Here is a 15,947-nt window from a genome sequence, read left to right on the forward strand (position 1 = left end):
CACGTGGAAGAAGAGGGTCACTCTGTTTTCAGTGTGTCCTGTTCTCAAGGCATCTGCTGCTTTCCTTGTGACACCCAAACCAACAAAAAGCAAAACACTTCACCTTCTGTCTGCTTCTTTCTATCACTGACTTAAGCCACCCTAGGCTCTCACCTGGTTGCAGGTCTCCATGCTTCCAGACCTTCTGCCCGCCCCCACCCCCTCCCTATTCTTGATAGCACAGGCCGAGGGGTCTTTACAAAATAAAAACCTAGAACGCGGTTCCTTTGCCTGAATGATAAACCCAGTCTTTTAACGCGGTTAACAAAGCCAAGCCCAGGATGGCTCCTTGGTCCCCTCCCCCACCTTATCTTTTGTTATAGGGCCTTTTCACTTTCCTCATAGCCATGCATTTGTTTTGTTTTTGTTAGTCCTCCCTTGAGGATATTTTTCCATTGACTTTTAGGGAGAGTAGAAAGGAGGGGGAAGAGACAGAGAGACACATCAATTGGTTGCCTCCCACAGCCCCAACCAGGGCGGGGAATGTAGCCTGCAATGGGTACATGCCCTTCATGGGAATCGAACCCGGGACCCTTCTTTCCACAGGCGGTCGCTCTATCCACTGAGCCAACAGGCCAGGGCAGCCATGTGGACCTTCATACTTGTTCTCTGCCTGAAACACTTGCATTCCCTCCCTCCATCACATCACATTTGCTTGAGGAACCCCGTGTATGTTTCTACTCTTACTAAACACTCCACAGTTTTCCTATTAGTGTCCCTTTTGCATGTGTCACTTCCTAAAAAAAAAAGTCATATCCTTTGCAGTTGCTTGTTGGCTGGTTTTTTCCATACCCAGGGCCTGGAACTGTCCACCCTGCAGATTTATGCTTTCTAATTACTACGCCCTATCGAGAAAAACTAAACCGTTTCAGAATTACTTAGCAAATTAGAAGATGTGGATCGGAAAGGAATGGTAGAGGTGAAATACGGAGTTGCTGGAACTATGTGAGTGTGCAGGATTGTAACAGGTGCTAGCACGGTGCTTAGACCAGCCTGTATCAAAGTGTGCTCAGCCAGTTTGAATGACGTGTTGTACATACATGATCTCTAAGAATGAAATGTAAAGCTTAAATCATTCCTGTCACAACCTGATGTTTGAGTTTTGGTTTCTGCTCTTTTGCAAAAGAAGGCTGTTGAAAGTTATAATGTATTTTAATGAATGAATGGACAGTTTATTGGAGTTTGGCAATAAAACCTGTTCACAGTAAAAAAAAAAAAAAGAGAGATGAAACTCTGTACCTAATTAAATCAGGTTTGCTTTTACTATCCTGGAAAAAGGCCTTGCCTCTGATAAAGACATTTACAATGCTTCTTTGCTGTTTTGCTTTCAAATTTAATTTAACACAATCTCTTACCGCTTCATCCCCCTTCTAATGCTAGAAAGCAGTCTTTATATTCATGAATGGCATTAAATCCATTCTGGTGCCTACTTTTAGATAGTTTTTTTAAGCTCTGTTTCACAGATGGGAGCACTGACTGGTGTTTGTGGGGCTTTCTTAGACGGGGAATTCTTAGACTGGGAATTCTTAGAGTGGGAATTCTTAGACTATTAGATACTGTTTTGTACACATTCAACAAATGTGAATGTAATGGAGGGGGCTAGGGAATAGATCCTCTGTAGTCAGAGGACCTGAGGCCTGGTCCCAAGGGCAGCACTTACTAGCTCATCCATAAATTAGGCATAAGTAATACACATGCCTCAGGCGGTGGCTGTGGATGTAAAATCTGTGACAGTGCTTTGTAAATCTCTATGTAATGTTGTTATTTCTCTGCCTGTTTTGTTCTTGCCTTCAAATTGCTAATAGAGCTTCTGAATTAGGGTGGAATAAGATGACATCTGACACAAACTTGACCTTGTCTGGCCTCTGCCTGGTTGGGCCACTTTGGAATACCAGTGAGCATTGTGTAAGTCCCACGTGGGAATAGGATCTTGGTCTCTTCCATTACTCGATACTCTCAGGATTTACTACAAAACTCTGCACGCAGTTGGTGTTCAGTAGATTATTATGGGACAAATGGATCAGTACCCCTGAGACTACTCAGTTTCAAACTTGCTCTGGCGGGCAAGTGCTTGCAAACCTGAATCAGCTTCTACTTCCACGGAGGAGTGGTTCTCAGTGGGAAGGAGGAGGCCTTATAGCAGTGGTTCTCAACCTTGGCTGCACATTAGAATCACCTGGGAATCTTTTAAAAATCCTGATTTCTGGGCCTCATCCTCCGGAAATTCTGTCTCTTTGTTATGGGGTGGGGCCACAACATTAGTAACAAAGAAACAGAATTTCCAGAGGATGAGGCCCAGAAATCAGGATTTTAAAAAGATTCCCAGGTGATTCTAATGTGCAGCCAAGGTTGAGAACCACTGCCTTATAGGTTATCTGTGATTTTTATAAAAGGTATCCAAGGTCCTTCACTCTGCCTGGATGTCATACAACATATGGACTTTCCCATTCCCCCTTTGTCCCCCCAGAAATACTATCTTAGGGCCTCAGAAGAGGGGAAGACAGACCCCTTGCAAGGCTCATGGCTTTGAAGTGGGGAGCATTCTAGTCTGTCTTTTGGGGTTTTGTTTGTATGGCACCACTAAAACTTAATTTTGTTGTATTTCATTTTATTTGCCGGTGGTGTGTTTTCACCTTAATTATAAAATAAATATTAAAAGATCAACTTGGCCAGGCCCAGTGACAATATCCAGTTTTGGTGCTTCTATAAGTCCCTGAAGAAATCAAAGAGCAGATGGGAAACAATTGCAACAGAACCTCTCACATTATAGCTGAAACCTTATCCAAACTGCTGTGGAGAGTATGTTCTTTCTGTTTCACTTACTAAATCTGGAAATGTGACAGCTTTTGGGGACTTTGTCCCCTGGCGGGTGATAAATACAGTCCTGGCGTTTTTCATGTTCTTTGGCAGAGCCATGGTCTTCCAGAAGTCCTTCCGGAAGGTTCCTGTAGAGAGAAATCGAGATTTGAAAATATGTCTTCATGACTTATACTGGCTGCTTAACATGAAATTGGTTATTTTACTTTTTTAGAAGTAAGTAACCCAGAAGCATCATAACCATTATTTCTGTTTTCTTTGTTAATTAAAGTAAGCCTACTATGTCCTATTTTTTAAATACATTTTTACTGATTTCAGAGAGGAAGGAAGAGGGAGAAATAGAAACATCAATGATGACAGAGAATCATTGATCAGCTGCCTCCTGCACGCCCCCTACTGAGGATCAAGCCCAAAACTTAGGCTTGTGCCCTGACCAGGAATCGGTCTGACTATTCTTTTTTTTTTTTTTTTAATATATTTTATTGATTTTTTTACAGAGAAGAAGGGAGAGAGAGAGTTAGAAACATCGATGAGAGAGAAACATCGATCAGCTGCCTCCTGTACATCTCCTACTGGGGATGTGCCCGCAACCCAGGTACATGCCCTTGACCGGAATCGAACCCGGGACCTTTCAGTCCGCAGGCCGACGCTCTATCCACTGAGCCAAACCGGCCTGACTGTTCATTTTAATACCAGGGTTTTGTTTTTTCCCTCGTAATTCCCTCCTGGTTCGTAGGTCGATGCTCAACCACTGACCGACACTGGCCTGGCTACTGTATACCATTTCCATGTCTCTGCAGTCCGTTTCTTTCATGTAACTTATGCCTTTTGTCTCCTCTTGATTAGAGCTTCTTGTTAAGGATTTTTGTTTTCTTCCCTGGAAATATCGCTTGTATTACCCTTCCTGTATGTGACTAAGCTGTGCGGACCAGCGGGAGTCTGCCCCTCGAGATAGACAGATCCTGGTTTGCATCCTGGCTCTGCCACTTCAAAGTTGCTTAACTGCTCTAAGCATCAGTCGACTGAACTGTGAAGTGGGAATCATTATGCCTCAGCATGGAAGGACTGACCAGAAATACGTAAATAAATAATCCATATGTAACAGTGCCTCTTCCCCCAGTCTTGCCCGGATGAGCCTGCCAGAGAGGAACTGTTACTCCATAACACTTTGTTCACAACACTCAAGTGACATAGGCATTGTGGTTTTCTGACCTTTTCTTTGGCTAGCTGTTTTGGTAAATCTTATAAATATTTTTTTAAGAGATCCATATTCATGGAGATGATTCAAAAGTGAGCAGCGTTAGTTCTTATGTGTCATTTTGAAATTTAAAACCCATTAGGGCAGAGACCAGGCACCGGAACAGCCTATGTGGGTGACACGTTAGCTGAGTAGGAATCTCTCAGGCTGGTTATACTAATTTAATACCTCATTTTGCGCAGGGGCCATGCTAATCTTCTCGGTATCGTTCCTAATATCTCATTTTGAAAACTTTACCATTAGCACACTTGCTAACTTTTCATTTTAATACCAGGATTTCGGTTTTTTTCCCTCCAAATTTTAATACTTTATAATTTCAATTTTAGCAAAAAAAAAACAAAAAACTTTTATTCCTCTGCCTTAACTCTGTAGATGATTAATCCTGCTTTCCTTCTTATTGCACTGATTTTTTTTTTTAATGTTCCCAGTAGGCTGAATGCTATGCTACCAACATAGCAGAAAAAACCTATTGGGGAAATGTTTTGTGGTCATTTGCACTGATTTTTGAAGATCTGACTCTTGTAGCTTTAGTGCTAAGTGCTGAAGGATCCAGGGAATAAAGGAGATTGAGATTCTAAGACCCGAGTTCTGGTTGTCTCGTTTCAATAGGTAGACGTACTTAGAACTTCTCTGGGACCTAATGCCATCAGTATCCTGAATTGGTGGAAATAATTACATACAGCCAGAAACGGTGTTAAGTCACTGCTGTGCCAGGATATGTTTTTAAAACCCCTATTGTATATTTTCCTATTTATGTTTTGTCACATGAAAATGTTCTAAGAACTTAAACTCCTGTTGGCAGCGAGGGCATTAAATTTTCCCCTGGGGGATAATTTTTTGTCCTTCTAAGATGAGATCACCAGCCCCAGCACAGCTTACATGCAGCCAGGCATTAGCTAATGGCCGTGAGGTAATGCCGAGTCTGACACCAACTCCTGCAGGCAGAGGAGAGGGCCCTGCTCCCAGGAGTGGGACTGGTGACTTCATGTGGGAAAAGCAGATGATGACAATGAGAGCAAATGTGCAGCTGTCTGATGCAATGAGGATTTTATTTACCGTGACCTAATCTTTTAATAGTGCATGAAGGTCCACTGACACTGTTGCAATATATATTATTCAGATCTTAATAATGAAGGAGCAAAGTACATTATAGTGTTTGTTGCTGAGAAATTCTTCTCAAATAATTAGACTCTGTTTTAAATCCTATTCTGAAAGAATCCATGTTTTTATTTTATTTTAGCCACCAACTACCTTCCTGAAACAAAACTGTCTATCTCATCTCTGCTATCAGAAAGTAGAGATAGGACACCCTATGAAACCAGATAATCCCTGAGATTCCTGTAGGTAGTGCCCAGCACCACACTGAAAGCATATCTAGTAATTTTCTTGGCCCATTTCCCAGTCTTAGACAGTTTTTCCTAACAACCCCCACTGTACACATGACCTTAAGCCAACGGTCTTCTGTCCTCTTCTGAACTGACCTCTGAACAAGATTTGAAGCAGCCCAACCCTTCTTGAAAGACTTCTGCGTGCTCTGGCGCCCCACATTCACCTGATCCCGCCACCACCGACCACCACCACCTCTCTTTGGCCTACTTCCTCTGGTAGCCCTCTAAGTACCAGAGTGCCCAGTATTTCTCCAGCCCTGCTCTGGCCTGAGATCCAGCCTCTTAACCACCTTTATGTGTGTCTCTGCGCCAGCCTTTTACAGGGGCTGCTCCTCTGCCCAGCAGCAGGGTGGTCTGTTGAAAGCATGATGTTTCTCCTGGGCTGAGAACACTCCGTGGTTTCTCCTTGCAGAATCAGAGCTGCCCTTGGCTCCGAAGGTCGCCTTTCCTACTTCACCTCCCTTTACCGTGCACTGTCTAAACTGGCCTTTCTGCATCATGAATACACCAGGCGCTTGCAGGACCTCTGTACTTGCTGGTCCTTCCCCCAGCAAGGACAGCCCCTACTGGTAGCCTTCTTGTCACTTAGCTCTCAGTGTAAATCTGTAATTATCCTTCCTCAGTTAAGAAAGAAAGATTGAGAGAGTAATGGGCTACATTATACACACCTTTACAAAGGATTCTCAGGTTTGATTCACAGAAACCTTTACCAGTGCAGGGGAAGCAGAGGGAGGCGTGGCAACCTCATGTGGAAATGTCCATGCTATGTATTACTTTGGAGAAATAATCTTTGGAATATAAGGCAGTGATCGTATAGTGACTGACTCTGATTAATTTCTACTTTCTTTATATTCTAGTTAATAAAAGTATCCATGGATAACACTGACGACTCAGTGGATTCAAAGTCCATCAAGAATTCGGACATGTGAGTATTTCCCTGGGATCCATGTAATGAAAGACGGTTGTGATACAGCAAACTCTGAGGAGTGGGGAAGCAGAAAGAGGATGGGGCTCCAAGCCGAGACCCACTTGGCTCTCTACCTCAACAGCTGTGTGGCTTTCCACATGTTAACCTCTCCCAAGTCTCCTCTTTAAAACAAAGACTTCCCGGGACTGTGGGTAACATTGAGGGAAAGACCAGATCCATTGCTGGGCCCCTACTCGGAAGCCCGTCCCGGAAGCAGAGGGACCTCACAGGAGAGGCAGGACTCAAAGGCTCTGTCCCTCCCCACACTGCTCTGCAGGGCGAGAGGGTTCGTGTGGGCGGGTGTTTGGGTCTCCTGTCTATTTATGGGTTTTAAGACTAAAATGAAATGCCAATTCTCAATCTGGGAAAAAATTGCCTAGTTATAGATTATCTTTTACCCTTTATTTTCTCATTCTTTCTGTTTGGGATATTCTGTGTATTAATGCTTCCAATAACCAGCAGATAGAGAAAGGAAAGAGATAAAACTCAAACACTCTTAACTCATATCTTTATTACCTATTTGGGATCTCTTGTGATACTTTTAATTCTAAAAGTTTATTTCTGGGACCCAGTATTCTTATTTTGGACTATTCAAGGAATTACAGGCTAATTCTAGTACTAAATAGCAGTATTACAGCAATACTACTAACAGGTTGCCCATAAGAATTTAGCTATGATTGTTTAGTAAAGGAATTTCCCTAGAAATTAAACTTTGAAATATGAGCTCATTTTAGAGGATTTTAATTTCTTTTTAAACCCATTCAAAATGATTTACACATTTTCATATCTTTTATATCATAGTAGAACATAATTTAATAGCAAATTGCATGGGAGCCCAAAATAGACTTAGGTCTGTTTTGATCCTATGGTATGTTATCATCATGTTCCTAAGCTTTCTGAGTCTCTGCTGTGTATCAGGCATGTCCCCTACCAGTCCAACTATTTTATTATTGCCTGTGGAGGAGCATGTACCCTAAGGGGGCAGCAGGAGGCGGTGGGGAATTAATTCTGGGATCCATTATCTGTGTGACCTTCAAGAAGTCACTCAGCTTTCAGAGTTTGAACTTTCTTATCTGTAGAATGTGACTTCCTTTATTTACAACTTACTGTTCTCACCTTTTCCCAACCACTTTTTTAGAGCTGTGTGTAATGGGCAGTGCTCTCAGATAAAGTGCTGAGTATGTGGTCTGTAGATACCGATGTTTGTTCCTGATTCCTGGTCTAGACCAGGGGTCATGCTTGCACTCTTTTGGTCAAGTTTTATTGGAACAACCACACCCGCTTGTTTAAATATCGCCCTGGGCTACTTTCATCAGCAGAGCCCTGGGCTACTTTCACCAGCAGAGCGACAGACATCATGTGGCCTGCAAGCCTAAAATGCTTAGTATTTGGCCTTTTTGAGGGAAAGTTTGCTGGCCCTGATCTGGATAATAAGAGGTTTTGGGATAAGTGACCTTCAGACAAGTATTTTCCATTATTTACAATAGTGATTCTATGTATTAATACATTTTTAATTTGTTCACCTCATAGGTTTTAAGGAACAATTTAGGAATTGTGATACATATTGTGCTTTTAAAGTGAAAAATGTATTTGATGGAATTTTAGTAAAATTGAGAGGAAAGCAGAGTATAGAGATGAAAAGCCTGCACTCAGCCTCGGCGCTGACACAGCATCTGCGTGACCTTCGGCTCGTTGCTTAGCCTCGTGGTGGTCATTTCCTCTCTGCGAAAGGGATGCTGCAAATGTTCACTGTGCTTATGTGTGACTCAGTTGTATCCATGCGAACAGCAACCTTTGTGAACTGTTGTTTGATTTCCAAACAGAAAGCCCTTCCATGGCAGCAAATCCATGGACTCTGGGATATCCTTGGACAATACTTACAAGATGGATTATCCTGAAATGGGCTTATGCATCATAATCAATAATAAGAACTTTGATAAAAGTACTGGTATGTATCATGACCTAATTTTTTTTTAACTCTTCAATATTTGTGCCATTTATATTTGGTATAATATCAAAGATAGTATTGATGTTATTACACTGTGACACAGAATAGCCATGAAGTGGAGATAGAGCAGGATGCTACAGACTCTACAACACAGATGAACTCTTCTGTAGCTAATCTACCATCATCAAAGTCTCTCCCTTTTCCAACACCTCGCCTCCTAGCTGAATGTCGGCCTTTCGGCCCTGACTTCTGTAACCCTTGCTTCTTTGTCCATCTGCCTCCTCTTTTATGCTAATGAATGGACCACAACAAATAGTAAGTAGTAGTGTTTTTCCTTTCCAGGAACTGCAAGGTACCTCAGAGGTATTGTCTCATCTAATTTTTACAGCAACCCTGAAAAGTAACCACTCTTAGATGCCAAAGGTTAAGCTCCCTGCACAGAGTCCCACAGGTAACTTAGTGGCAGAGCTGCCCTCAGCCTTGGTGCCTGACCCCAGCCAGCTCTGAGCCCACTTCCTGTTTCTTTACTTCCCGTGTCTTCATGTGTCTTATTGACTTTTTCCTCTTCCCTGCAAAGATGACAGACTCCCGTCTCAATGAGACCTTTCTTTTGTCCTGCTTCCTCGTAAGCTTGGATCTATTTTTTGTCTCCTTTCCTACATTTTAAAAACTTGTGCTTTAAGCTTGCCATCTTCACTTCCTTCCAACCCCCTTAAACCGGTATTCCCTGTTTTCCACCTCCAACACTCTACTGAAACTCCTGTTAGGTTCACCTGGCATGATCACCAAATTCCCTTCTCAGCCTCTACGGTGTACAATTTGGATCTAATAATACCTTTAGAAGATTAACAGTAAGTTGTAAAAAACAAAATTCCTCACAATCCTAAAAAGCTAATTAACATGGTGATATATTGCTTGCTGTTTTTTCCTTGACAGTTTCTTTCAAAGGTTAATTTTATTCATAATATACAAACAATATTGTATCCTGCTTATTCCACTTAAGGTAACATAAGCATATTTTATGGTGCCATATAATTTTTATATCTGATATTTTAATGATTATATAATATTCCACACCCTAACTATACCTTTCACTTGATTTGCAAAATTGACCATAAAGATGAACATTTTGGCTATTTTTTTCAATTTTTTCACCTATAAATTGATGCTCTGATAATTCTTTGAATTGACATATTAAATCATATTAGAATTAATTTTTATTTAAAGACACTGGAGGCAGCAGATCCAGAGTGGTGGTGAAAATGGCAAGAAGTGAGATTACACTGGAAAGAGAAGCAGGATTTGATGTTAGGTTTGCTATAGAAGTGAGGAGAGATCCGTTGAAAATAGATGTCTAAATCTGAGTGGCACCATTTTTACTGCCTTTATTGCCTATAAATTGAGATGCCACGTTCAGCCACTAGATGTTGTGCCTCACATTGCTAGTAATGATTCCCTTCTCCTGTAGAATTTTACATGGAACCTATGCTTTTATAAAAGGTCGTTACTCCACTCTTTCCCTAAAAAATACTTAGACCAGTAGCCTGGTTTTTGCCTTAGAGTGAGCTTCTCTTCTGCTTGGAGATTTCAAGGTCAGGTTTTCACAACACCCTCTGGCATCTGATGTTTCCTCTTCTACCACTAAGTGCCCACCAAACAGGACCAGAATTCAGTCGCCTTGTCACACAGTGCATGTCCTCAGCCTTTCAGTGTAAAACCTTGGGGAAGTTAGCCCTGGCCAGTGTGGCTCAGTTGGGTGGGCATTGTTCCTCACACTGAAAGGTTGCAGGTTTGATTCCCGGGCAGGGCACATGCTCTGGTTGCCGGCTTCATCCCTGGTGTGGGGCGTGCAGGAGCCAGCCCATTGTTTCACTTTCACATCGATATTTCTCTCCCCCTCTCCCTTCCTCTCTAAAAATTTTTTAAAGGCCCCTTGGAGATTGTAAAGATAATATATGCCCATAATAGAAATTTCAGATTAGCCTAAGAGAAAAATTAAAATCAGTCATAATTACACTACTCATAAATAATATTTTAGAGATAAAGACATTCTTTTTTCCATTCATGCATCTTAAATTTACTCAATTCTAAGGTGTGTTCCCCACAACACTTTAGCATTTTTTTAAATATATATTTTATTGATTTTTTTTTTTTTTTTACAGAGAGGAAGGGAGAGGGATAGAGAGTTAGAAACATCTATGAGAGAGAAACATCGATCAGCTGCCTCCAGCACACCCCCTACTGGGGATGTACCCACAACCAAGGTACATGCCCTTGACTGGAATCGAACCTGGGACCCTTCAGTCCGCAGGCCAACGCTCTATCCACCGAGCCAAACCGGTTAGGGCACACTTTAGCATTTTTAATCTGAGTGCCTGGTACAATCAAACTGTACATTTATGGGAGCCCAGGAAGGACCCTGGGTCGAGGTCTCACACTAGCATTGCTACTGCGGAAAGTTCCTGAGCTCCTGTGCGCTCATGTCCTACATCTGGACAAATGAAGCTAATCATAGTACCTGTCGCATGGTGAGTGGGAGGATTAAAGGAGGTTGCCCATGGCAGAATGCCAGTGAAAAGTATTAATTGGTAGTGGTTTGTGTTTTCGTTTTGTATTTCTTAAAAAGACATTATGAAGGTAGCGATGTATATTAAAATAGTGGGGAACATAAAATCAAAGAAATACAGTTCCTCTCAGTGTGTGAGGTTGTGTATTTTTAAAAATTTTTAAGAAGTATTTATTATTCTTTAGTCTTTTTTAAGGAATGTCCATTTCCCATGGCAGAATTTTGTCTACAATAATTTTAATGGCAGCACAGTATTCTATTATATAAACAAGTCATAACGTATTTCACCAAATCGCTCTTTAGGCATTTGAGTTGTTGCTGTTGGCACTGTCCAGCAGCTGTGAAAGACATCCTGGTGACTATAGCACGTTGGCGTCTGCTTACATGATGGCACACTGAAAGCTCACATAGGAAGTGTCTCAGATGCTAAGAAATTAAAAAGACTTCGTGTCACTGTGATAAGAATAATTGAATTTATTGTCGATTGTGTGAATTATTGTCGATTGTGTGAATCATTGAAAAGTTCATTTCATTTCAGAGCAGTTAATCTTTTTTTAAAAATCCAAATAAAAGTAATGCTTTCTGTTCCAAGGAATGGCATCTCGGTCGGGTACAGATGTTGATGCAGCAAACCTCAGGGAAACATTCACAAAATTGAAATACGAAGTCAGGAACAAAAATGATCTTACCCGCGAGGAAATTGTGGAACTGATGTGCAGCGGTAAGAAATAATTAAAAGAATGCCTCAATGTCCAGTTTTATCCAAGGACAATTTTATTGTCCAAGGTCTAGCTGTGATTATACATATAATAACAAAACAGAAGAATTGTAGAACTACACTGTGCATAATCCTACTCTGTGTATCTTATATAGGCGAGATCAGAGTTATTCGTGCCCAGTCTCTAAAATGGTGTGGGTAGGTTGCTCTGCCCCTAGTTGGGTTTGGATGATCTCTTAGTTCTGTTCCCAGTTTCTTCATCTTATCCCCATATAGTATGTATGAGATTGTTGAATAGAGTTGTGTTCTTTTTTGTTTGTTATTTGTTTTCTTAATTGTAAACACTTTTCCAGTTTCTAAAGAAGATCATAGCAAAAGGAGCAGTTTTGTTTGCGTGCTTCTAAGCCATGGTGACGAAGGAATAATTTTTGGGACAAATGGACCTGTTGACTTGAGAAAATTAACAAGTTTTTTCCGAGGGGATTGCTGTAGAAGTCTAGCTGGAAAGCCCAAACTTTTCATTATTCAGGTAATCTATAACTGAGCAACTTGGCTACAGAGGATGTATTGGGGATTGATTCACTCAATTGTGGATTAGCCAAAAGATTTTTTCCCTGAAGCTACTGAACTATTGTAACTTTCTTACTCATTTTAACTACCACTAGGAGATACAGAATGAATTTTAATTTTAGACTTGCATCAAAAAGATTCTGCATAGCCCTACCCGGTTTGGCTCACTGGATAGAGCGTCGGCCTGGGGACTGAAGGGTCCCAGGTTCGATTCCGGTCAAGGGCATGTACCTTGGTTGTGGGTACATCCCCAGTACGGGGTGTGCAGGAGGCAGCTGATCAATGTTTCTCTCTCATTGATGTTTCTAACACTCTATTCCTCTCCTTTCCTCTCTGTAAAAAATCAATAAAATATATTTTTTTAAAAAGATTCTGCATAGTTAACATCAACTTTTACATAGCCTTTACATTTCTCAGAAATCAGTTATGTGAGTACACATTTTTAAAAAATAAATGTTTATTCTCTAATGGCTAGGCCTGCCGAGGAACAGAACTGGACTGCGGTATTGAGACTGACAGCAATATTGATGATGACATGGCATGTCAGAAAATACCAGTGGAGGCAGACTTCTTGTATGCGTATTCTACAGCACCTGGTAAGAAGTCACAAACCCTGAATGTTATATGTAGGTTTTAAACAATGGAGAATATGCTCCAAAGGCTGTCAATATTTCTATATCCATAAAAAATAGCTAACTTGTTTGTATTTAGGGTACCTTGACCACAGAAAGGTCTCAAAAAGTGGTTTTTAGCCAAGTTTGGCTAGAAAATAGACATCTATAAGAAAGCAACTTACAGTGTCATTCATGAACCTAATATCAGATAGGATACTGTATTGTAATATAGGCCAACTCATCGCTTCACCCACTTCTTGGAATAGGGGAGAGGTATGTTTTCCAGGAATTCTTTGGAAGATGGGAAATAAAAAAAGTTAAATATGAGTCGTACTTGGAGGGTAGAAGTGGAATGAGGGAAAAGAAAAAAAGTAAATGATACACAAATAGGTTATTAGCCTCTGCTTTGTGTGTGTGTGTGTTGCACATATCATCATGTAAATAACTGTTATGCATACAGTTATTTATTCAACTAACGCGGGAGATCACAGAGTTTTGAAGTACAGGATAAATGTATTTTTAGACAGAGTTACATTTTCAAATTGATTTTTTTAACCTCTAGGCATTTTTCCAAGTAAAGTATTTCTAAATTAAAAGCAATGAACCCAATAGTTAATCTGAAAAAAGTACAATAAATACACTGTTTCCCGTTGTGGACTTTAATACTCTGTAATGAGTGTATTACACTTTATTTGGGTGCTCTGTAGACAGAGTTAGGACACTCACATGTGTGCATACATAAGCAGTTTATTTATTGGATAAACCAATAGTCTGATTGAAGACTGTGCTCCTTATAGTGAGCCTTTTGCTACTTCGTCTGCGTGTTCATCGTTCTTCCCCTTTGGGAGGAAGCCCAGAAAGGAGAACTCAGCAACTCAATGGCGAAGTTCATCCACATTTCTTTTGTTTCCTGGTTGAAAACAGTGTTGTGTGCACAACACATATTTCTGTTGTTTTCTTTCCCCTCAGCGTCATTTCCCCGAAACCAAATGTGTATTTATTTTTTTCCTTTTGATGGTTAATAATACCAACGGAAGTTTATGCTTGTTTTACCTTTATGGTTATATAGAATTTAGAATCAGATACCCATGGTACTTTGGTTATATTTTGCCTTGTAGGTTACTACTCCTGGCGAAATTCAAAGGATGGATCCTGGTTCATCCAGTCGCTTTGTGCGATGCTGAAGCTGTACTCGCACAAGCTGGAGCTCATGCACATCCTCACTCGGGTTAACCGGAAGGTAGCCACAGAATTTGAGTCCTTCTCCTTTGACTCTACTTTTCACGCAAAGAAACAGATTCCATGCATTGTATCTATGCTCACAAAAGAATTGTATTTTTATCACTAAAGAAATGTATGATTTTTTCTTTTTAGTTTGTTTGCCAAGTGAGGAGAAAGGTTTATACTGTGTCTTCCCTCATTTAAATCTACTCTGGTACTCCCAGGAGTACTTTCATAGCAATAGAGCCACTATGACGCTACCTCAAACTCAGAATCGGGTAGTTGACATTGAATTTAATTAGGAATAAATAAATGGTAGTGGTACAATTATGAGAAGAACTGATTGTAAATTAAAAGATCTGATAATTAGCAAGTTTTAGTGGTGCTATGCTCTGAATTTTCAAGTAATTAATGGAGTTAAACATTGAGTAACGAATTTCATTGATACTGATATGCTCTCATGTAAGCATATTCTCGTTTTCGTCAAACTATAGAAATTATGATAGAATAGTGTGTGGTGATGGAATAATGTATCCTAGGATTTAGGGGCCATGTGCATGGCCAAGGCATGAGGATCTTGATTTTAGAATAGGTGTCTTTGGATGAATTAGCTGTGTTTTTAGGCCATTTATCTGAGCATATGGTAATGTTTATGCTGAACATGTATTTTGTTGTAAAAAATCATGTTTAATATTGAAAAAGAACCTAAATATTTTACTTGAAAGTGTGGGCAATCTAAGTTGACACTTTTAAGGCTGAATGCATCCTTACTAGCAGAAGAGAGAGTTAGAACTCTCGGGTGCTATACGGCAGCTCATCCGCCAGCAGGCTCTCCCGGTTTGTCCCTGAGCAAGCTGAAGAGCTGTTAGTAAAAACCTCCCAAGCAGGCCAGCTGATAGCATCGTGAGTTGAAGACATTCCATGAGAACACACTAAAATACAACTGATACGATAAACGTGAAATGTGAGCAGGACATAGTCAATCAGGGGGCCCTTTGTCAGTCCAAGGTGGTTTGAGCCTGAGCACAGACAGCGCAGCCGTGTAATGAAGGCAGGACCGCAGGCTCCGGCTCCAGGAAGAGGACTGTGTGCCTGGAGACTGTCCCAGAGGAGGGCTCTCCAAGACACTGAACCAAATCACAAACTCTGAAATGGAAGCTTTCCAAAGAAGATGAGAGTCACAACAAAGACCGGAGCGCCCTCTGCAGTAAAATATCTGAGCATGTTCTTTTCTGCTAAAGTCTGCGATCAAAGGAAATGATGCTGTTACAATTGCTTAATGCTCTCCAAAATGAAAGGGCCATAGCACACAGGACTGAGAAGGCATCCAGTCTTCCTGCTTTGGTGCTTGGTGCCCGGGAAACAAGGCGAGGGAAGCAGCGCAGCCATTACTCGCCACCCCCAGCCCAGGAGGCGGGCTCCAGCTCCTCACTTGGGAGGCCTGGTTCTCATTCTCAAGCTTCCTTTTGCTCAAAGAAAGCAACTCGCATTTGTAAATGACGGTTGTTTTTTTTACTATGTCTGTAACTTTATAAGTAAATGCAGCAGGTAACGGTATCTCAAAGTGTGTTCTATGTGATGATTTTGTAAAGAGTTGCTAATGAATTTTTATTTCAAAATATAAATTCTAACAAAATTACCAACATGGTCAAGCGTCTTTTGTTGTTTTCATCGTTGTGCTACTAATTGAAGTTAAAATGTTTTTTAACTAATGGCTTCAATTGGAAGGGCCAGAGAGGATGCTGCAGGACCCTATAATCAGATATTTTGAGAGGGTGGCAGATGAGCAATAGGTAAGCAGACCTCTGTTCTTCCAGCCCTCGCAGGAGGCCCTGTTCCTA

At 41.0% G+C, this 15,947-nt stretch overlaps 1 protein-coding gene across 3 annotated transcripts; it reads left to right on the forward strand.

Annotated features, from left to right (window-relative positions):
* Window positions 1-495: 495 nt before the first annotated feature.
* Window positions 496-15,746, forward strand: CASP3 (caspase 3, apoptosis-related cysteine peptidase). 3 transcript variants are annotated; one of them, XM_014531418.1, is made up of 8 exons: window positions 496-984; window positions 3,703-3,935; window positions 6,360-6,427; window positions 8,293-8,417; window positions 11,576-11,704; window positions 12,055-12,230; window positions 12,747-12,867; window positions 14,004-15,746. In XM_014531418.1, the coding sequence occupies exons 2-8, from the start codon at window positions 3,903-3,905 to the stop codon at window positions 14,231-14,233; spliced, it is 882 nt and encodes a 293-aa protein (XP_014386904.1). In that variant the 5' UTR covers window positions 496-984; window positions 3,703-3,902; the 3' UTR covers window positions 14,234-15,746. The 3 variants fall into 3 exon arrangements, with proteins under 3 accessions (XP_014386904.1, XP_014386905.1, XP_005883922.1); XM_014531419.1 differs by lacking the exon at window positions 3,703-3,935; XM_005883860.2 differs by lacking the exon at window positions 496-984 and having other exon boundaries at window positions 3,593-3,935.
* Window positions 15,747-15,947: the final 201 nt, after the last annotated feature.

Source organism: Myotis brandtii, unplaced genomic scaffold (assembly GCF_000412655.1).
Source record: "Myotis brandtii unplaced genomic scaffold, ASM41265v1 scaffold802, whole genome shotgun sequence".
Classification (NCBI taxonomy): domain Eukaryota; kingdom Metazoa; phylum Chordata; class Mammalia; order Chiroptera; family Vespertilionidae; genus Myotis; species Myotis brandtii.